This window comes from Pseudochaenichthys georgianus, chromosome 4 (genome assembly GCF_902827115.2).
Source record: "Pseudochaenichthys georgianus chromosome 4, fPseGeo1.2, whole genome shotgun sequence".
NCBI lineage: Eukaryota > Metazoa > Chordata > Actinopteri > Perciformes > Channichthyidae > Pseudochaenichthys > Pseudochaenichthys georgianus.
In genome coordinates this window covers 41,338,343-41,359,640 of record NC_047506.1, presented here as the reverse complement: position 1 = coordinate 41,359,640, position 21,298 = coordinate 41,338,343, and the positions used below count along the sequence as shown (strand labels likewise).

Genomic DNA, 21,298 nt, shown 5'->3' with positions numbered 1-21,298 from the left:
TTTTGGTAAAGAGCATAGTAAAAAGGGGCTGGTTGTTTTTACGTGTTCGTCGAAGCCAGGTTTTTCGCTTCTGTGTCAGAGCATGAAAGCACCACTCCGCCCAGGTTCCAGTTTTGCATTCGTGTCGACACACTGCTCCTCGGCTAGCAGCCGGACAGCCACGTCCGAGGAGACACCCAGACGAGTAGTGATATTATTTACGAGAGTTGGTGTCCCTGCACCCACGAGTCACTATTCCTGTCAACCGACAATCATCCAGGGTCCTTCTGTTACATCGAGTTGCCATTTTGTTCAACTCACAACAAATGTTTACCTTGTGCTTTAGAAATTAGGTTAAATCTACACATTTACAGGAGACACAGTGGGATTTATGTTTTGCATTAAAGAAAATGTTTTAGGCGTCTTTCTCTGCAGAATATCGAAATGCTACATGTGTAGTTAGTGTTTTGACCAATCAGTTGTAGAGCCTCGATAGAGGGGTATAAATGTGAGGCGGTTGCCGTAGAAACGTGCCACTGAAGAGTTGAACGCAAGAGCCCGTGATAATCGTAAGGTAATTCTAGCGCGGTCATTCGTAGTAAATGCCATATTTACCAAACGTGAATTAATGTTATGGTAACTTGTGTTGTACTGCTAATGACTGAACAATTTGCGACAGTTGTCATAAGTTGGAAAGGAGCCCACGAGGTTAAACGACTACATCCTAACAGCTAACGCTAGCTAAACGTTAGCTGCGGTAGCTAAGCTAACTAGATGCTTCCTAACAGGTATTTGAATGAAGCTGCTCTCGATGGACCGTATCGCCCTGTTTGTGGAAAAAAACAGATCTGTATATAAGATAACAATGTGAAAATACCTCGTTAGTGCAAGCTAATATGACTTTATGCCACGAAAGCGTCATTCACAACATTTATTGGCCGGGATTACATCTACACCTTTCAAATGGAGTACTATAACTAGCTCCCCTAGCTTCTCGGTTTCCCTGATAACTTGCTCTGGAGGTTAGCTGAGATGGTAGCCAGAGCCATATAGCTAACCGGTGGGCGTGTTGGCTTCACGTATTGCCCTGATCACTGTCAACAGCACAGCCATGCTTTCTGCTTTTTTCCCCTACATCTGAAAACAACTATAAGTTAAAGCCTTATATTAAACCAAGCCTGCAACACCTTAGTGAATCTAATTTTAACAGTAGGTAAAGGTAATGTTTAGCTAAAATAATTATTTTAAATGCAGTCTTTTGTCGGGTACTCAAAAATCTGTGATGAAGTTAATGATTTTTGTGTGGTGATACTTTCTTAATTATTAATTCAATAATCCTGATGTTTATTTTTTTAACAGTGGAAAAGATCTGAAAAAAACGTGAAAATAACTGGTATTTTGGACAAAACATTTTGAAAAGATGAACTGTGACAACCCTGTCTATGTCTATCGATCAAAAGTGATTCCATTACCTGTTACTGTTTCACTTATTGACATACTCAAAAGTGCTTTGGAAACATGGTCTTGTTAAAGGCTCCTGAGCCCCCACTGTTCTCTTCTGATGGTGTTGCTATCCATTCAACTAGCATTTTATATATAGGCTTCTGCTGGTGATTTATTATTTATTATTATTTGTGAACATCCAGTCAACTGACTAATTTGTACAGATAAACAAATCAGAGAATTGATGATACTGCAATCTCGTTGGTGTTGCTTATTTGACATTGCTGTGTCTTTATAAGTAAGCAACATTGAGCATACTGCAATCAATAAGCTATTTATTTTCAGTATACTATGCTGGAGAGGTTGGGATGAGTGCTGAGACTTCAAACTTCTGAACTTCTTGGCATCCTATGTTTTTGTTCTCACTATCATTTAATCTACAAGAAGGCCTTTTGGGATCGTTGTTTGCTGTTTCAAGACACACATGCAGGTGATCACATCCCCCTGTGCCTGCTGGCTGCCTGATTCTCAACATTGTTTCATGTTGAAATGATCAGACTATATTTTATGAGGGATGGACCTGTTGAAGCATATTGACTATTTTAGCACAGTATTGGCTTGACTTTAAATTGTCATCTTACCTACTAGCACTTTCAAATGTTGGACTGAACAGTGTTGCGTTGCATTGTGGGTAATGTAGGGCACCAGGATTTATGAATTCTGTTGTAAGTTAGAATATGTTTCAGCCCTGTTGTAGTATTAAGCAGTGACTGACTACTTTTTTTGTGTTTTGTCAGTATATACCCAATATCCATGTTTACTGAAGCAACTACTTTCTTCGTCTTTAGGAGAACGTGTGATGAACACCAAATTGCTGCAAAGCATTCAACATACTCTTCATGGCCTTCAGACAGAACAATGTCTGGTGTAAAAGTCTGTCCCACTGTGAACGGAAACCCCCCTCCGCCGGAGGTCCTAAACCCTAAGAACCCTGGACGTGACACCAACCAGCTGCAGTACCTGGAGAAGGTGGTGATCAAAGCCTTATGGAAGCATAACTTCTCATGGCCCTTTCGCCAGCCTGTGGATGCTGTGGCACTGGGTCTGCCGGTAAGTCATGAGATTACTATAGCATCATGTTTTTCTGGTTTCAGGTAAATAATAGAATAGTAGTATTACAATGTTTGAACTGCAATATCAGTTGTTATGGTGGAGTCGCTTCTTTAGACTTCGATCTGTGAAAGGTTTTGTATTCATTCTAGTGTATTCGTTGTCTTTCAGGATTATTATAAAATCATCACAAAGCCTATGGATCTGACCACTATAGAAAAGCGTCTCCAGAACAAATACTACTGTGGAGCACTTGACTGTGTACAAGACTTCAACAACATGTTCACCAACTGCTATATGTACAATCGGGTAAGAGAATACTGTTGTGGTGCTGTCAAACTGCCCACACAGAAGTAATTGACATATAGAAAATGAACAGTGAGGAAGTATTGTACATTTCAAGCAGTTCTGTGAACATGGCCACGTATTGCTGTTCTATCATAAGGAGAGGGTTCACACCCAGAGGGACATTTTATTTGAGGCTATTACAGTGCTGGAGATTATTTCTGCCGTTCAAACAGGATTGGTATATCAATACATGCTTTACTAAGTTATTTTATTACGCACCTTCTCTTTCTACAGCCTGGAGATGACATTGTTTTGATGGCACAGACCCTAGAGAAGCTTTTTCTGCAGAAACTGTCCGACATGCCTCAAGAAGCGTTTGAACTTACAGCAAACAATACAAAGGAACCAGTGAAGGGGAGGAAGACACATACAGGTATCATGCACAGCCCCAGTCCCAACCGCAAGGAAGTAGTTCTAGTTTCATTTGGAGATGGTTTCTCATACTGTGCATGCACTCCTCTTTGCCTCAGCTCATGCAGGTTCAGTAAAGCACAGATCCCTTATGTCAGAAGTTGTTCTCCAGCAGACTGTGACAGTCATTCCAACTGATGTGCCTAAATGTATCCCACCCAACCAGCTCTCTCTACAAATTGATCCCACAGTAAGTATTTATTACTTTGAAAGTAGATTTTACATTCCGACATGTAAACACATGTAACGATCACAAAGGGAGTCGGAAACAGGCTTCAAGTTATTAGGCTTTAATAACTCTTCTTATTCACAGATGATCACAGGTTCATGTACAGCTTGTGGGTTCAACCTCACACTAACACCAACTCCCACACATACCCATATATATATCAGTGTCTACGTCACAACTTCCCGCCCCCCCCCCCCGTCTGCTCCCCCAACCACAGGCCCGCACCTCAACCAGCATCACTGTGCAGCTCTATGATTGGCAAAGAGACGGGGGATGCCTGAGTGACACCCTCAGCATCCTATACAGGGTCGCTACACACATATAAGTGAAAGCCTTATATTAAACCAAGCCTGCAACACCTTACTGAATCTAATTTGAACAGTAGGTAAAGGTAATGTTTAGCTAAAATAATGATTTAAAATGCATAGTCTTTTGCCGGTAAAATCTGCGATAAAGTTAATGATTTTGTGTGGTGAAACTTTCGAAATTATTTAATTATGAATTCAATATTCCTGGTGTTTATTTTTTTAAGAGTGGAAAAGATCTGAAACATGTTGAACAGATTTTTGTCTTTTTTGCTCGATTTTTACAATGAATACCCTATACAGTATATATTCATGTTGCATTGTTGGAGGAGCCTGGGACTGTAGCTATTGTGCATATGACGATAATGCTTTGAATCTATTATAGTTTTCAATTCTGATGCTTGACTCGTTAATTCAGTACGAACATTTGTATTTGTTTTCTTACGAGTGACAGCTTCAAAGAAAAAAAGGTAAAGCTCCTTGTGGCCAAAACGATGAGGATCTCTTTTGCTCTCCTGTAGTGCGGTCTCTAGGTCTGTGTGCATGTACATGGTCTGCAAAGGCTAACATTCCAGAGGGAGTTTCTCTCCTCCACACTCCCCCACAAACACATTGTACGTGACAGGCTGAGGGGCAGGACATCTCGTGTGTTGTTAACCAATCACAACAGAGCCGGCCTGCTAACCAATCAGAGCAAACTGGGCTCTGGTTTCAGACAGAGGGGGAAAAGAGGTGCTGCAGCACAGGCAGTATGAGCATTTTTTTAAGACTGACAACTTCCCAATTTGAGAGGGTAAGATACATACTCATTGGAGTTGGAAGCAGTATTAAAATACATTCTAAATGTATCATTCATAGAATTTGGACAATACAATTGGTCTATGTGCCTTCAGGCAAACTTTTATCTCATAACACAAAACAAATGGTCAATCATTCTTCCTACAGCTTTTTTAAGCTAATATAGTAATTTACTCTAAATGTGCAATATGTTTCTAAATACCCAGGTAAAAAAAGGTTTTAAAAGGAAAGCAGATCCCACATCCTCCACCACCTCCGTCATCTGCCGCAGGGAGGAATCCCTCTCTGAGAAACATTCAGCACCGTGTGCGCTATTGTCCAGGAGAGGCAGTGGAAGGCCCATCAAACCTCCTCTGAAGAAAGACTTGCCTGGCTGTGAGAGCAAGGTGCGCCTGTCTGAGCAGCTGAGGTTCTGTAACGACATGCTGAAGGAGATGCTGTCCAAGAGACACTATGCCTACGCCTGGCCCTTTTACACTCCTGTTGATGCTGTGACTCTGGGCCTGCATGACTACCATGACATCATCAAGCAGCCTATGGACCTCGGCAACATCAGGGTAAGAATATGGATGATTAGCATATTATGTTACTTTCAATATATGTCCGATCAATTTTCATCAGTCTTATTTTCTCAGAAAAAGATGGATCAAAGGGAGTATGAAAAGGCAAAGGAATTTGCCGCTGATGTACGCCTGATGTTCTCCAACTGTTACAAATACAATCCACCGTCACACGAGGTGGTTTACATGGCAAGAAAACTGCAGGTATATATTTCTCGTTCTTTAAAATCACTATGCTAATACGAAAATGTACCATGTGGAGATGTTTTGGAAACAAAGTGTTGTATGTTTCCCATTCAAATGCATTTCGTATATGCTTAAGGACTCATAAACGTCTAGAATGTATAATCTTCTTCATTAAATGTTTGCAACCTCCATTTTTGGAAGAATTTGAAACCTACACTGTGAACATGTGCTTGCTAGCAGACGCCTTCCTCCTTGTCTTGTTTGGTACGTTGAAGGTCACAGCGTTATATTTCCTGGAATGTTAGCACCGCCACCTGTCGATCGGTAGAATGGAGTGCAGCTAAGCCCACATGCAGTGCATGTAACAAAACGAGGACCCACCCTTAATGCCAATGCTCTATAGCTTTACTACTGGTCGAATGGTACCTGCAGTTTTGTTTATCTGCAGAAATGATTTAGGTTCAAATGAAATGGTCACTATTTGTGGTGATAACCGATTTACTGTACTGATTATTAGTATTTAGCCTAGGCCACATCTCACTGAACTGCTGTAGGGTTTGTCTGTGGCATGTTCTTCAAATGTAGACACTCATGCTATAGAGAAAAATGTCAGCTATGTATATGTTGCCAATTTAATATCTAACTATCATTTTCATGTTTACAGAGAACCGTGTATGCTACACAGACATATTAGGTTAACAATAACCATAGGATCACTAACAGAGTTCTTTATACATGTCCATGAACTATGATCCCTACTAGGCCACACTGAAGTCAAAGCATTAGTAGTGGTGTTCTCATTTCTAACTACCACAAAACGTATTTTGAATTTTATATCAACAGGACGTCTTTGAGACCCGATATCTGAAGGTTCCCGAAGGAGTAGATGTTTGTCCCATACCTCGTCAGCAACTCGACAAAGGAAAGGCAGAGCGAGTTGGAAGTGTGCCAACATCAGCCAGCGCTGAAAGCGACAGCTCCTCGGAGGCGGAGAGTTCCTCAGGAGGGGTGTCGGTTCAGCTGGCCAACCTAGAGGAGCAGGTTGGTAGAAACATGCCAGTAACCGAGCAAATGGCTTTTTCACAAGTTCTTCACTTCAGTGCATTTCACCTTATTGGCTTATTAATGGCTGGCTTTTCAGTTGGAAGCTGTCCGCGATGAGCTGAAGAGACTTGCCCAAGAGCCTGTGATGAAACATAAGAAGAAAGCAAAGTTGAAAAAAGAAAAAAAAGCTAAAGAAAAGGATATCGCTAGATTAAAGCACATATCCTTGAAATACAAATCTATGGTAGAAAAACTGGCCAACCGCAAAAGCTCTACTTTGTAAGTGAACCCACTTTTATATTATATTTGATACTTTGAACAAGGAATTTTGAAGTAAGTTTTTTGAAAACAGATGCCGAGTTAACATTAGATGTTTTTGTATATATGTCTAGGCACGGCAACAGACACAATATTCATGGGGTACCTTTAACGTGTGAGGATGAGGTCCCATCAATTCCAGTGACCTACCAGGAGAAGAAGCAGCTGAAATCGGATGTCGACAAGCTGCCTGGTGACAAACTGGGCAAGTTGGTGAAGATCATCCATGCCAGGGAGAACTGCCTGCAAGACTCTTCTCTGGATGAGATTGAAGTTGACTTTGAAATGCTCAAGCCTTCCACGCTGAGGGCCCTGCAGAGGTTTGTTGCAGCGTGTCTGAGGAAGGTCAACAAGAAAGCTTGTAGTAAGTCCTTGCTTAAGCTTTCCTATTTCAGCAAATATACCTCTTCTTTTGACAGAATCTGTTTCATTATGGAATGCTTAATGATGATGGAGGGTTATTATGTCTTCCTCCTGCAGAAGCGAAGCTGGCCGCAGGAGGAATGCAGAGCGGGAAACTAAAGAATGCCTGTACATCTCAGGTTGCCAGTGAAGAGCAGCACTTCATTCAGAATAAACAGCAGCCGCGTAAGATCTGGATTTGATTAACAATGTGATGCCCCCTTTACAGCTTGCACTTACATGCTATTTGGGTGATTGGATTGGATAGGGTTTGACCACATGGGAGTACAGGTGTAAATGCACTCAAAATATGACTCGCAAATCTACATGCCCCTGAAAAGAAATGATCCAAACCCTCTGCAACGTCTGTCTGACTGTCTGCAGGACATCAGAGCCGGGATGGCCTTGAACTTTTTAAAATGCAATGAATAAAAGACCTAGGTAATACTGTTTGGACCCACTGGTGGCCCCAATGCCCCGCCTGTGCTGGATTCTCTTGTCCCATATGTGAAACCCATTGTCACAAACCTGGGTGTGCGGATTGATGGTGATTTGAAACTAGACGGACAGATCAATGTTGTGGTAAAATCCAGCTTTTTTCAGCTAAGAATTGTAGTAAAGGTCAAGCCTTTCCTTTCTTTGAATGGCTTTGAGAGAGTAATACATTGTTTTATATCCACTAAACTGGATTACTGCAATGCTCTGTACATTGGAGTAAGCCAGGCTTCCCTGTCCAGAATGCTGCTGCACGCCTCCTTACAAGGACAGGCAGGCGTAAACATATTACTCGCCTCTTTACATTGGCTACCAGTCAGTTTTAGAATAAAATGTTATTGTTTGCATACAAAGCCCTAAACGGTTTAGCCCCACCGTACCTGGCAGATCTTTTAAAACCATACACGTCCCACACGGTCACTGAGGTCTGCTGACAGACTCCTTCTGGCAGTCCCTAAATCGAGGTTAAAGCAGCGAGGAGACGGAGCCTTTGCTGTTGTAGCTCCAACATTATGGAACTAATTGCCCCTCCAGGTTAGACTTGCTTCAACTCTGCCTGTTTTTAAATCTCATTTAAAACCCCACTTCTTTTCCCTTGCATTTACAGACCAGGTATGACAATACATTTAGCTGACGCTTTTATCCAAAGCGACTTACAATAAGTGCGTTCGACCAACAAGATACACACTGAAGAAAACAGAATCATAAAAGTACATCAGGTTTCATAGAGCTAAAACATTTCAAGTGCTACTCAACTAGCTTTAGATAAGCCAGTGCTTTGTTAGTAATTCTATCGCTCGAAGTGGAGTCGAAAGAGATGAGTTTTCAGTCTGGAAGGTGTGTAAGCTATCTGCTGTCCTGATGTCAATGGGGAGCTCATTCCACCATTTTGGAGCCAGGATAGCAAACCCACGTGTTTCTGCTGATGGGAACTTGGGTCCCCCTCGCAGTGCGGGTGCAGCGAGTCGTTTGGCTGATGCAGAGCGTAGAGCACGTGCTGGGGTGTACGGTTGACACTTGTGCTTTTACATTTTGGTTTTTATCTTACTAGTGTTTTGTATTGTTTGTACGTCATGTAGGAGAGTTTCTCAGTCTGTGGTTTTTGATCTGGTTTCATTGTCTCGTGTTTTACATTTGTTTCATGTCCTGTCTGTTTATGTATTTATGCTATGTTTTTATACAGTTGTTGATGTACAGCACTTTGTTCAACTCTGTTGTTTTTAAATGTGCGATAGAAATAAAGTGGATTGGATTGGATTTGAAAATGCATTGAGGGCAGATTACGATCCATTAACAGTGATTTTATTATACATACAACAACTAGGTGGGCCAAAATGCTTAATCACATGCAACTATTCCAAAAAATCAAGGAGGCAGCCAGTTCTCAGCTAAGCTACTAGTAAGAAAGCAATTGATAATCAAGATGCTCGTGGTTAGAGACAAACACTCACAATACATTTATTATTTAGTACCAGACTGCTGGTGAACTCTGCATCAACAGGACAGCAACGTGTCCATCAGGCAGAAGAGTGGAGGATGTGAAGGGAAGTTGTTGGAGCTTGAGGCAGCTATAGGATTCAAAATGTACTTACTGGTTACGCATATTCATACAAGGTTAATATAAACGGGTACAATCATGAAGTCTGAAGATGAGATTAATTGAAATTCAGGTTGAAAAGGGGGTCTAATTGTGCATCCACATGCAAGGCACGGAGAGTGCAAATTAAACCTTATTTTTCGTTAACAGCTAAAGTCATGGCGGCGCCTGACCCCGGCTGGCTCCTACGCCTCAGTGCGAGCAGCAGCTCAGGCAGCAGCAGCAGTGATTCCAGCTCTAGCAGCGATGGCAGTGTCCTCGATACAGGTAAGCTGCCCCCCACCATCTGTTAGAATGGTTCTCCTCTCTCCACTGATGAAATAAGAGCCATGGGAATAATTCAACGGGGTGCCTTTCCATCCCTTATTATGGTTCCACACCAAATATGATACTTCCTTTTTTGCCCTTTTTGTTTAATTTATACACACACTTAAATAATCTTTCTAAAGAGGTGCACATGTCAGTCCCAATGACATCTGAGAGTATTGTGGTCAAATATTATATAGTTTTTTTTTTTAACTGGACTATAAGTGGTATATGTTGAGGCAATGTAACTCAGGACATCTACACCTAAGCAAGTGAAACGTTTTGAATCCGTTTTTGATAGAGTATTGTTCGGGGGGGTTATGCCTGACACTGCCGACTGAATTATTGATGTGCCTGTCTTTCAGTCCCAAAAATAAAGAAGCAGAAAAGTAAAGACTCTTGCCAAAAGGTTAAGACGAAGGTAAATACATTCAGCATTTGCTTACTGTAATCAAATGATTAACTGCGAGATCTACAATTAAAAAAAGTAAGGATGTTGTTTCTTCTTAACTCACAGGTAACTCGTACTGCCTCTGGCAAGCAGTTATCGCTGATAAAAGATTTGACAAAAGCCTCTTTGAAGACCTGCCAGCCTCCTCGTGCTGGGCAGTCCGCCAAAGCAGAAACCAAAGGCCACCCAACATACAATAATAAAGACTGGACCTTTGACAAGATGACTTTATCACCTCCAGGTACTATTCACATCTCTCCTCTTTGTCCCTCAACTAAGAGGGAATTAAGATTTTTCCAAAAAAGTCGTTTTCTATTTACATTTTGTGATTTTCCTTCGAAGTCTGTGGGTCTTTGGCATGTATAAACTGTCATCCTATGCTTTATACTGAATAGTTCAAATGTATATAGTTGTCTCTTTATTGGGCTAAAGTGAAAACATTTTTCAAGGGTCCCCATACTGTTCATTTTCAGGTTTCATATCAGTATGTAGTGTCTCTACTGGGACATGTCTCCATGCTTTAATGTTCAAAAAGCTCTTTATTGTTCTCATACTGCCTGTGCTGCAGCACCTCTTTTCACCCTCTGTCTGAAACCAGAGCCCAGTCTGCTCTGATTGGTTAGCTGGCCGGCTCTGTTGTGATTGGTCAACCGCTTAGAGATGTCCCGCCCCTTAGCCTATCACGTAAAATGTGAGATATTAGCCTTTGCAGACCATTAACATTCACAAAAACCTATATAACACACTGCAGGAAAGAGAAGACCACAAAAAGCATAATATGGCCCATCTAAATATATGAAAAAATAAACAGGATGCAACGCGTCATCTGTGAAGCTCCGCCCACGTTGAGCTTCCGCCCACATTGAGCTCATTGAGGCATTGCACACTGCATTGAGGGGCTTCTCGAATATTCGGGACAGCCCGTTTCGTTGGTGCGTTTATGTGTTTGTCTTTCTGCAGCTCATCTCTCATACTTCTCTACACTGCCAGTAGCTTTGCCGATATCTGTGTTGATAGGTAATAGATTAAGAGCGGTGAATCAGCTTAGAAACAGGAAGTGCTCAAACGTTTGTGTGAGTTTATCAAATTTAGCAGTGATTCCATGTCAGCCACAGCTTGTCACAAAAAATCTTACTGATAGTGTATCCAACAAACTTAAACTAGCTTTATTAAATGTCAGGTCTTTGCCAGGAAAAACATTTGTAATCAATGATTTTATCACTGAGCACAATCTTGATTTTATGTTTTTAACGGAAACTTGGATTGAACAAAATAACAGTGCAGCTGTTCTTATCGAATCAATCCCTCCCAACTTTAGATTTATGAGTCAGGAAAGAATGCAAAAGAAGGGAGGTGGAGTTGCTATTTTGTTCAATGATTCCATTCAATGCAGGAAGACATCTTATGGGAACTTTGCTTCTTTTGAATATGTGGCCCTTCAGCTGAAATGCTCCTCTCGAGCTCTGTTCCTAAATATCTATAGACCACCCAAATACTGTGCAAGCTTTTTTGATGACTTTACTGAACTGCTGTCTATAGTGTGTATTGACATTAGCCGCGTTCACACTGCGGTACTTTTCCCACAAAGGTTCATGCGAACTTAGTTTATGATCGCGTTCACACCAAAAAGAGCCGGTACTAAAAGTAGTTCATGCGAACCTTTTCACCCCCTCGAAAGTCCCTGCTAGAAAGCAGGGACTTTCGAGCGGCTCTTTTTTGAGAAAAGAGCTATATTCCTGATTGGCTGGGCGAATTGCAAACCACGCCCCGTAAAACTCCCAAAAAGTTTTGTGAAGCCGCCATTTTATTATCCTCGCATTAGCATTATTAGCATTAGCCCAGCGCAGAAACGCAGAGAGACTAACTTATGGCAACACAAAATAAAACATGGGAGCGGTGGAGATGAGGAGGTGTCGGCGTTCTGGCGATTTAATCGGAAGGCTTCAGTAGAAGCTGCTGGGACTCCCAGCAGCTTCTACTGAAGCCAGTCCCCAACTCCGGGGACTTCCAGCCGGGGACTTTGGGCGGCAGTATACGCCGTGAAGTGGGTTGCGGCCTGCCAGTAAACCCAAAGCAGAAGAAGAAGAAGTAGTGACGTCAGCGGCTTAATTTGCCTAATCCACCCCCAGGGACTTTTTCTGGTGTGAACGCGATCTGTACTTAGTTCATGCGAACTAAAGAGTTCGCATGAACTAAGTTCGCATGAACCTTTGTGGGAAAAGTACCGCAGTGTGAACGCGGCTTTTGACCATCTAGTCATTGTTGGTGATTTTAACATCCATGTTGACAACCCCCAGGACAGAGGGGCTAAAGAACTGTTTTGTGTTCTTGATAACTATGGACTGACTCAGCATGTGACGGAGCCCACGCACAATAAGGGGCACACTCTGGACTTAATTATCTCAAAGGGTCTGAATATCTCTAAGGTTGTGTTGACTGATGTTGCACTCTCTGACCATTCCTGTGTGTTCTTTGAGAGCTCTATTTCTGTTCACAAGAATGTTCAAAAAGAGGTAACCACAAAGCGATATTTAACTGAAAATACTAGGGAAATGTTTACTCAGAATTTTTCTTCCACACTTGCCCCTGCTAACATCTCAGTAAATGAGCTAGTAGATCATTTTAATTAAAAAAATTATAAATGTTATAGATGCCATTGCTCCAACTAAGGTAAAGGAAGTGACTGGGAAGAAAATATCTCCATGGAGAAAGGCCATGACCGTGAGAGCAGAAAAAAGAGTGTCGAAAATCTGAACGTAGGTGGCGAAAAACAAATCTCCAGGTTCACTTTGAAATCTATAAAGAGAGACTTGGCCTTTATAATTTGGAATTGAAAAACGCACGACAGTCTTTCTTCTCTGACATCATTACCAAAAACAAAAACAATGCACGTGCCTTGTTTGCTACCATCGACAGACTAACTAACCCCCCAGTGTCAGTAGCCACTGAATTTCTATCCACCAGGGCGTGCAATGATTTAGCCTTCTTCACTGACAAAATTCAGAAAATCAGACAAGCAGTCAGTGCCTCTGCATCAGGTACAGCAAATGTGTTGTCCCTATGTCCACCTAATATCAATTCAAACACCATGACACAATTCCATCAGATTAATGATAAAAAACTAGAGGACATTATTCAACTTCTGAAGTCCTCCTCCTGCTGCCTTGATATTATTCCAACAGGATTTTTCAAAGATGTTTTTCGTTGCATGGCCTCAGATCTACTTCATATAGTAAACACATCTCTTCACTCAGGTATTTTTCCACAGGCCCTGAAAACTGCAGTCATTAAACCGCTCTTAAAAAAGAATAATCTAGATGCTTCAGTAATGAACAATTACAGGCCCATATCAAACCTGCCATTTCTAGGTAAAATCATTGAAAAAGTTGTTTTTCAACAGTTGAGTAATTTCTTGCATTTAAATAGTTGTTTCGATGTGTTCCAGTCAGGCTTTCGTCCAAACCACAGCACTGAGACTGCTCTGGTAAAGGTCTTCAATGACATCCACTTAAACACAGACAGTGGCAGAACTTCAGTGTTAGTATTATTAGATCTCAGTGCTGCGTTTGACACTGTTGACCACAACATATTACTCGACCGACTAGAAAACTGGGTGGGACTTTCGGAAACAGTTCTAAATTGGTTTGAATCCTACTTAAAGGACAGAAAAAACTTTGTTTCTATAGGTAAATACAAATCTGAGTTGACAAATATGACATGTGGGGTACCTCAAGGCTCCATCTTGGGGCCTCTTCTCTTTAACATCTACATGCTACCACTGGCTCAGATAATGAAAAACAACAAAATAAGTTACCATAGCTATGCGGATGACACACACATTTACATAACAATTTCACCAGGAGACTATGCTCCAATTCAAACACTGAGTAAGTGCATTGAACAAATCAATGACTGGATGTGTCAGAACTTTCTCCAATTAAACAAAGATAAAACTGAGGTAATGGTTTTTGGAGCAAAGGCAGAACGTATAAAAGTTAGCGCTGAGCTTCAGTCTGCAATGTTCAAAACAACAGATAAAGCCATAAATCTAGGTGTAATCATGGACTCTGGCCTGAGTTTCAACAGTCACATTAAAACAGTTACTAAATCAGCCTACTATCACCTAAAGAATATATCTAGGATTAAAAGACTAATGTCACAGCAGGATTTGGAAAAACTTGTCCATGCTTTTATCTTCAGTAGACTGGACTACTGTAATGATGTCTTTGCAGGTCTCACTAAAAAATCTATTAGAAAGCTGCAGCTAATTCAGAACGCCGCTGCTCGAGTCCTCACTAACACTAAGAAAGTGGATCACATCACTCCTGTTCTGAAGTCTTTACACTGGCTTCCTGTGTGTCAAAGAATAGATTTCAAAATACTGCTGCTGGTTTATAAAGCTTTGAATGGTTTAGGCCCAAAATACATTTCTGACCTACTGCTAAATTATGAACCATCCAGATCTCTCAGGTCTTCAGGGACTGGTCAGCTTTCTGTCCCCAGAGCAGAGGTCGCGTTAACCGAATATATTCCATCTATGATGGAATTCTTTTGACAATGACGGAAAAATCTGAAAGCAGTCCGTCATTTTGACGGATTAGAACAAACTCAGAATAGCGCCAAAGTTTCCCCGCAGCAGGGCTCCGGTGTTATGCCCTTATGTCGTTTCCAGACCTAACTATGCCGTACAAATCATTGAAATGTCTGGGAGTTTATGCTTTACGCTGTGGCGCGCTCCCGCGAAGTGCAGTGGGCATGCACAACACGGCATAACACCGGCGCTAATCCCCCCCCCCCCCCCCCCCCTGTTGACAGTTGTGTACAGACCGACAGGTAATAATGGATTTTGACGGAAACGTTGCGATCCTGTCCGTCAAAATGACGGGCAGCGAAAAAGTCTAGCGCAACCTCTGCCCCAGAGTCAGAACTAAACATGGTAAAGCAGCGTTTAGTTATTATGCTCCAAATATCTGGAACAAACTCCCAGAAACCTGCAGGTCCGCTGCAAATCTGACTACTTTTAAATCCAGACTAAAGACTTTTCTTTTTGCCGCTGCTTTTAATTGAACTACTCACATCTTAAACTGCACTGTAACTTTGTTCTTTTAATGTTTCTTTTATTATCTTTTCTTTTTAATGACTGATTTTAATTGCCATTTTCTTAATGTCTTTCGTTTTTTGTATAAGCACTTTGAATTGCCTTGTGTTGAAAGGTGCTATATAAATAAACTTGCCTTGCCTGCTCAATATTGTTTGTGCTCATTAATGACTTCATGCTCAAATACCTCTTAATTGAGATTCTTGACTTTTGATAAAAGCTATTTTAATTGAGTGTTTTAAACCAAACAACAGGGTAGAGAGTGCACTCTACCCCCTCTCAGCCTTCAGTAGGAGACCCTCTCAGCGCCTTCTGATACCTACTGCCACATCAGCAAGAACACCTCTCCCTGTACTCACAGATCAGCTTTGTCAGTAAATACCTCTCATTGGAATGTCTTATTCCTCCCTCAGTGATATGGCTCCACATCTCAGACTCCCTGTTCTCCTTTTAATTGTCCCATATGCTTAGTGTCATCAGGAGACAGACATTTGGAAAGTTTGACTTGGCTCCCTTACTGTGGCTTAGTTCTAATAGTGCTGAGGAGGAAATAAGGGAACAAATCACCGCCCTTATGTTAGGCCTGCCCTTGACCAAAGATGTTCCTAGTCGACCAGTAGCCGCAGTTCAAGCACTGAGTGTTTTAGCTTCACAAAATGGTTTCAGTTACAGGGCTGAGAAACAGTATAATAAGTACACATCAACATCATGGTTCATGTATAAAACATATTATACATAAGTGTAATAAAGAGCCTAAGCCCATATGGACCGCAAGAAAACAACACATTTGTTTCACAGCACGTGTAACAAAATTAAAATGTTGCCTAGGTTCATTATATATGAAGATCTATATTTATTTTTATAAGGCTCGGCTACCGCCTGACTCACTGTCACTGCAGCTTCATTCCTCTAATCCTAGACTTCTCATATAATGAGGAGAGAGCATATATGTGTCCACGTTGTCAGAGAGAAGTGTCTCTGTGTCTTGCTCATCGAATTTGTGTTTCGGCTCATGTTGTATCGTTTTTTTCCTACCATGCCAGGCACATTTTTGCCTGTAGAGTTTGCATGTCACCTTCTCGGGGCCTTCCTCTACATGCACAAATGATCCAACACTTAGGATTTCCTGCTCGACATAATTGACTCAATGACCAGGCACAACTCCTGAAAGAAGTGTGAGGGGTTTTCTTGCAGACACGACAAAGCACAGCCCCCAGATGGAGTTTCTTTTTCTTTTCTTTATGTAACTAATAGACTAATGAAAATTGCTCTCGCCAAAGACTTGTTTTTAGCTGACCAACGTTTGGTGTACTATTAGGGGGCGGCCCTTCCTTATTAAATTCAATCTCATGCTGCTTCTTCCTGCATTCAGTTGCTTTGACTGTAGCTCTTGTGATAGTCTGTATAAACACAGAGAGGTATTAACACACGGTTGTGATGTGTTTAGGTTTATATCTGTCCTTTTCTGTTTGACAGATTTGTCTGCCCTCTTATCTCCCATGGCGTCTCCAGGAGTGTTGCTGGACTGGACTGCAGCCAGATTTGAGGTACGTCTAAAGATACGACAACACTTCACAACGACTGCTGGCTTAATTTATCAAGTAAAAAAACGTTTAAAAATATCTTGTTACACACACTACTTATTATTATTATTATTATTATTATTAGTATTAAAGGTCTCCTATTATACTATTTTTAGGCATATATTATAGGTCTCAGATATATATAAAAAACATGTCTATGAAGTGTTTTGCTCAATATACCAAACAGAACATGCATTCTAGACATCCCTCATACCCCTCTATTTCAGCCCTGTTAGAGAAGTGCTGATTCTGGGTCCGTAGCTGGAAAAAAAGGGGGGGGAGCTTATGCCTTCTCATGCAGGAGAATTCTAACCAGATACTCAGCTAAATGCTGCCGTGATTAAACACCACATCATGTTCCAAACCACATCAAGGATTATCTCTGAAACGGTATGGAGCTCAAATGCTTTTTCTCTTGCGGGTTTACCACAAGGTGAGTTCCTTTTTTAAATGTCCTTACACATACTCTCCAGTACGGCGTTAGCTCTGAGTGTTAGCAATGCTTGCTAATGTGAACAAAGACCATATTGCGTCCAAAACACGTCGCGCATTGTTTCTGATAGCAACGTTTCTGATAGGGCCGTGGGCGTAAAGCCAGCCCACATTTCTGATATTACGTCATATCGGCAGCAAATCTGGATCAGCTCCGTTGTAGCCCCGTTTTTAAAGATTTGGGTACGGAGGAAAAGAGAGAGGGTTTTGTTTTCTGACACTTAGTGAGTTCCCTGACACACCAGGGACACATATTGATGTATAAAAGACATACAGAAGTGCATTTTGCATGATAGGAGACCTTAAGTAACATTTAAAATGACCTTTATGTCAAATGGATCTTCCAAATCACTTAACGCGCGTAACTGTCGTTTCAGGTTTTTGGTAGATTTTTGTTGGCTGCCTTGCTGTTAAGCATTAAGGACCGAAAAGATGTTTTATTTACAAACTGAATCTCTTCTTTCAGCCCGGCCCAGTGCTGTCCCCTCTGGCAGCCAGCCCGCTGCATCCCAGGGAGGACACCAGGTCCAGTAAGTCACTAGGAGACCCTTACTCTGAGCCCACCATGTTTAATAGACATAGTAATCCTTTTTTTACATGATTATTGCAGATTTCAGATACGCTGAGGATTTGCCTGCTCAGCTGATTAATGTGCCTTACACCAACACAGCAAGTAAATCTGCTGAAGAGGGGAAAAAAGAAATTCCCCAAAAGGTTAGCATTGTTTGTTTCCCTCAACTGTAGAAAAAACTATCTAAAATATTTAAGTAACAAGACGTGCTGATTTATGATTATTATCTTTTTTTATGTTAAGTTAACCAAGTATTTTTGTTTCAATTCATAATGTTATCCATGTGTTTAAAACTAAACGTTCCGCAATGTGCGGGCAGGTGCTGGAACTTGACCTGGGTGTGAAACACATTTCCTGTGATCACTGATAATGGCCATGTTGAATGGGATGATAACATTCCAAACTTGGTGATTTATTTTGTTCAGGACATTGTTCTGAAAAATGCTGAGTCATGGGCAAAACTGGTGAGGCAGTCAATAACTGCAACTGCTATCAAGTCGTCCAAGGAGAGCTTCAAACAGTTCCGTAAGGTTGCTCAAAAAAAGGAAGAACTTGAAAAAGCCCTGAAGAAGAAACAGACGGAAGACAACAAGGAGAGGGAGGCTCCTGAGAAGAGCAGGTATTTAGAGAATGCATTAGATTTGTCTCTACATTTTTTCTTTACTAGAAAAAGAATTCCACTTCGACAAACTTTGAAAGAGTCCAAGACTACATTTCTAACATAATTGTCAGCAAAGCATCCAAACCCTTTTTTCTTTTTTTAAAGCAGTATTTGAAAGAAAGCTTGGTAGTCAAAGATCTATAGTTTTAATAACAAGGACATTCTCCTTCTAGCTTACCAGGCCCTTGTGAAGCAGACACTACTCTACAGCCTACTGGGGAGGATCCTGAATCACCCGAGAGCGTTTGTAGAGAAACTCAAGACGCTATTAAGGATGTTGAGCAGCAAAAGTCTCCTGTAGAAACACAACCTCTAAGCACACAGTCCGCGGTGGATGTGAGGAGAGAGATGGCCCGCAGGACGGAGCAAGAACGACGCAGGCGAGAGTCTGTGAGTTCCCTCATTCCTCTTTCAGTGTCATTGAGTTGTACAAATGGCGTTTGTTATGCATTTAAATGTCCTTTCTGTGGATTGTTTTTCTTTACAGATGTCTGGTATAGACATGTCTCTGCAGCGGGACATCATGACTTCCTTTGAGCTCGCCCTGGACTAAAGAAACTACTTGGAAACCTCTGTGCCAAACCGAGCGTCGTCTCGGTGAATAACTCGAGCTGCTGCTTCTAGAATAGACAAAAAGAGTTATTGTGGGAAAAAAACATTGAAGAAATATAAATGGGCCCTGAAATGTTGCACTGACACACTGCACTGTTGGATGTGAGAGGATTGGGGTGAGGCACGGGAAAACCTAAAGCTGATCTTTTGTGCAAGTGTATCTGTTCTTTTCTCCTTTGTGTGAAAGTTGTTTTGTGCATATACTGTAGTTCAATCGTCACATTGTCTTGTTTGCTGAGAAATGGCAGTGTTGTTAAGTTATGTTTGTTAAATGATCCCACCTGATCAACCCTTACCGCCATCTTTCACTTCGTCCTGACCGAACACTGTTATATGTTGATGTTACATGCACACGTGACTTTCTTTTCTTGCACAAAAGTACATTTTGACCCAAGGTTGGTAGGTCCTTGTCAATGTTTCCAATGTGGAATAGAAGTTAATAATCTCAGTTCCTTCGCTGTACTACTTGAAAATGCCATATATTGTGTTAACCGAACACACACTGCACTTTGTTGTTCATACAGTTCTCACTGTTCCAAAGCTGCTTTTGGAGATTATCGACATGTTCTATATGTTACAGTTTGTATAAGCTAAATAAACAAGAAATAATTTCTTCTTTTTTGGGATCAAAGTAATAAAGTTATTTTCACTAAGCAATCTGGATCACTTCATCAGTACTTCTACTTCTACTGGCAGTGCAGAGCGGACCACAGCGCCTCATCTGGGGCTCGTCTCCCCTCAGCACCAAGCTGGGGTGCTGCGATATTATGGCAATTAACTGCAATAATACAAATGTATATACAAATATCCATCCATCCATCTTCTCCCGCTTATCCGTGGTCGGGTCGCGGGGGTAGCAGTTCCAGCAGAGATTCCCAAACTGTCTTTTCCCTGGCGACATCAACCAGCTCTGACTGAGGGGTCTCAAGTCGCTCCCAGGCCAGCGAAGAGATATAATCCCTCCACCTGGTCCTAGGTCTACCCCTTGGTCTCTTCCCAGCTGGACGTGCCTGGAACACCTCCCTAGGGAGGCGCCCAGGTGGCATCCTAACTAGGTGCCCGAACCACCTCAACTGGCTCCTTTCGACGCGAAGGAGGAGCGGCTCAACTCCGAGTCCCTCCCTGATGACCGAACTTCTCACCTTATCCCTAAGGGAGACACCAGCCACCCTGCGGAGAAAACCCATCTCGGCCGCTTGTATCCGCAATCTCGTTCTTTCGGTCATAACCCATCCTTCATGACCATAGGTGAGGGTAGGAACGAAAATGGTCCGGTAGACAGAGAGCTTTGCCTTCTGGCTCAGCTCCCTTTTCGTCACAACGGTGCGGTAAAGCGACTGCAGTACCGCTCCCGCTGCTCCGATTCTCCGGCCCATCTCACGCTCCATTGTTCCCTCACTCGAGAACAACACCCCGAGATACTTGAACTCCTTCACTTGGGGTAAGGACTCATTCCCTACTTGGAGTGGACAGTCCATCGGTTTCCTGCTGAGAACCATGGCCTCAGATTTGGAGGTGCTGATCCTCATCCCAGCCGCTTCACACTCGGTTGCGAACCGATCCAGTGAGTGCTGAAGGTCGCAGACCGATGAAGCCATTAGAACCACATCATCTGCAAAAAGCAGTGGTGCAATCCTTAGTCCACCGAACTGCAGACCCCCCCCCCCCACGACTACGCCTCGAAATCCGATCCATGTATATTACAAACAGGATTGGTGACAAAGCGCAGCCCTGGCGGAGGCCAACCCTCACCGGAAATGGGTCCGACTTACTGCCGAGGACCCGGACACAGCTCTCGCTTTGGGAGTACAGAGATTCGATGGCCCTGAGCAGAGACCCCCTCACCCCATACTCCCGCTGCACCTCCCACAGTAACTCCCTGGGAACTCGGTCATACGCCTTCTCCAAGTCTACAAAACACATGTAGACCGGATAAGCGTACTCCCAGGCCCCCTCCAGGATCCTTGCGAGAGTAAAAAGCTGATCCGTCGTTCCACGACCAGGACGGAATATACAAATATCGATATGTAAATAATGCACTTATTGTTTAAGTAAGCAAGAACCTCTTGGATCATTTTTGCATCTTTGTAATTGTTTTTGTTATGTACGTTCCAACCGTAATAGTTACAGACTGTTCTCTTCTATCGCATTTTGAGTGCAAGTCCGCCCCCCCCCCCCCTCCCCCAAAACCAATTTGACTGATAGCATGTCTTTCAAATTATTTTTTGATTTTACAATAATATAATGCTTTGGCAAATATTTTTGGATTGGATGGCCACATTTGCATTATGGTTGCACT

The 21,298-nt window shown here is 42.1% G+C and overlaps 1 protein-coding gene across 4 annotated transcripts; it reads left to right on the top strand.

The window, feature by feature from the left end:
* The first annotated feature begins 176 nt into the window (after positions 1-176).
* Positions 177-19,618, top strand: brdt (bromodomain, testis-specific). Of its 4 annotated transcripts, none has more exons than XM_034082045.1 (20): positions 177-553; positions 2,271-2,532; positions 2,704-2,841; positions 3,115-3,253; positions 3,351-3,481; positions 4,830-5,180; positions 5,259-5,387; positions 6,213-6,410; positions 6,511-6,692; positions 6,806-7,095; positions 7,212-7,319; positions 9,376-9,492; positions 9,897-9,952; positions 10,049-10,223; positions 16,557-16,627; positions 17,622-17,685; positions 17,766-17,869; positions 18,152-18,345; positions 18,561-18,777; positions 18,875-19,618. In XM_034082045.1, the coding sequence occupies exons 2-20, from the start codon at positions 2,341-2,343 to the stop codon at positions 18,938-18,940; spliced, it is 2,922 nt and encodes a 973-aa protein (XP_033937936.1). In that variant the 5' UTR covers positions 177-553; positions 2,271-2,340; the 3' UTR covers positions 18,941-19,618. The 4 variants fall into 4 exon arrangements, with proteins under 4 accessions (XP_033937936.1, XP_033937937.1, XP_071059052.1 ...); XM_034082046.1 differs by having other exon boundaries at positions 525-548; XM_071202951.1 differs by lacking the exon at positions 177-553 and adding an exon at positions 649-767.
* The last annotated feature ends 1,680 nt before the right edge of the window (positions 19,619-21,298 follow it).

What these genes read in the sequence shown, in the direction of transcription:
- brdt (XM_071202951.1), top strand. An exon ending in AACCGCAAAAGCTCTACTTT is followed by an intron (nt 6,693 to 6,805) that starts GTAAGTGAACCC and finishes ATATATGTCTAG; the next exon opens with GCACGGCAACAGACACAATA. An exon ending in GAGGCTCCTGAGAAGAGCAG is followed by an intron (nt 18,346 to 18,560) that starts GTATTTAGAGAA and finishes TTCTCCTTCTAG; the next exon opens with CTTACCAGGCCCTTGTGAAG.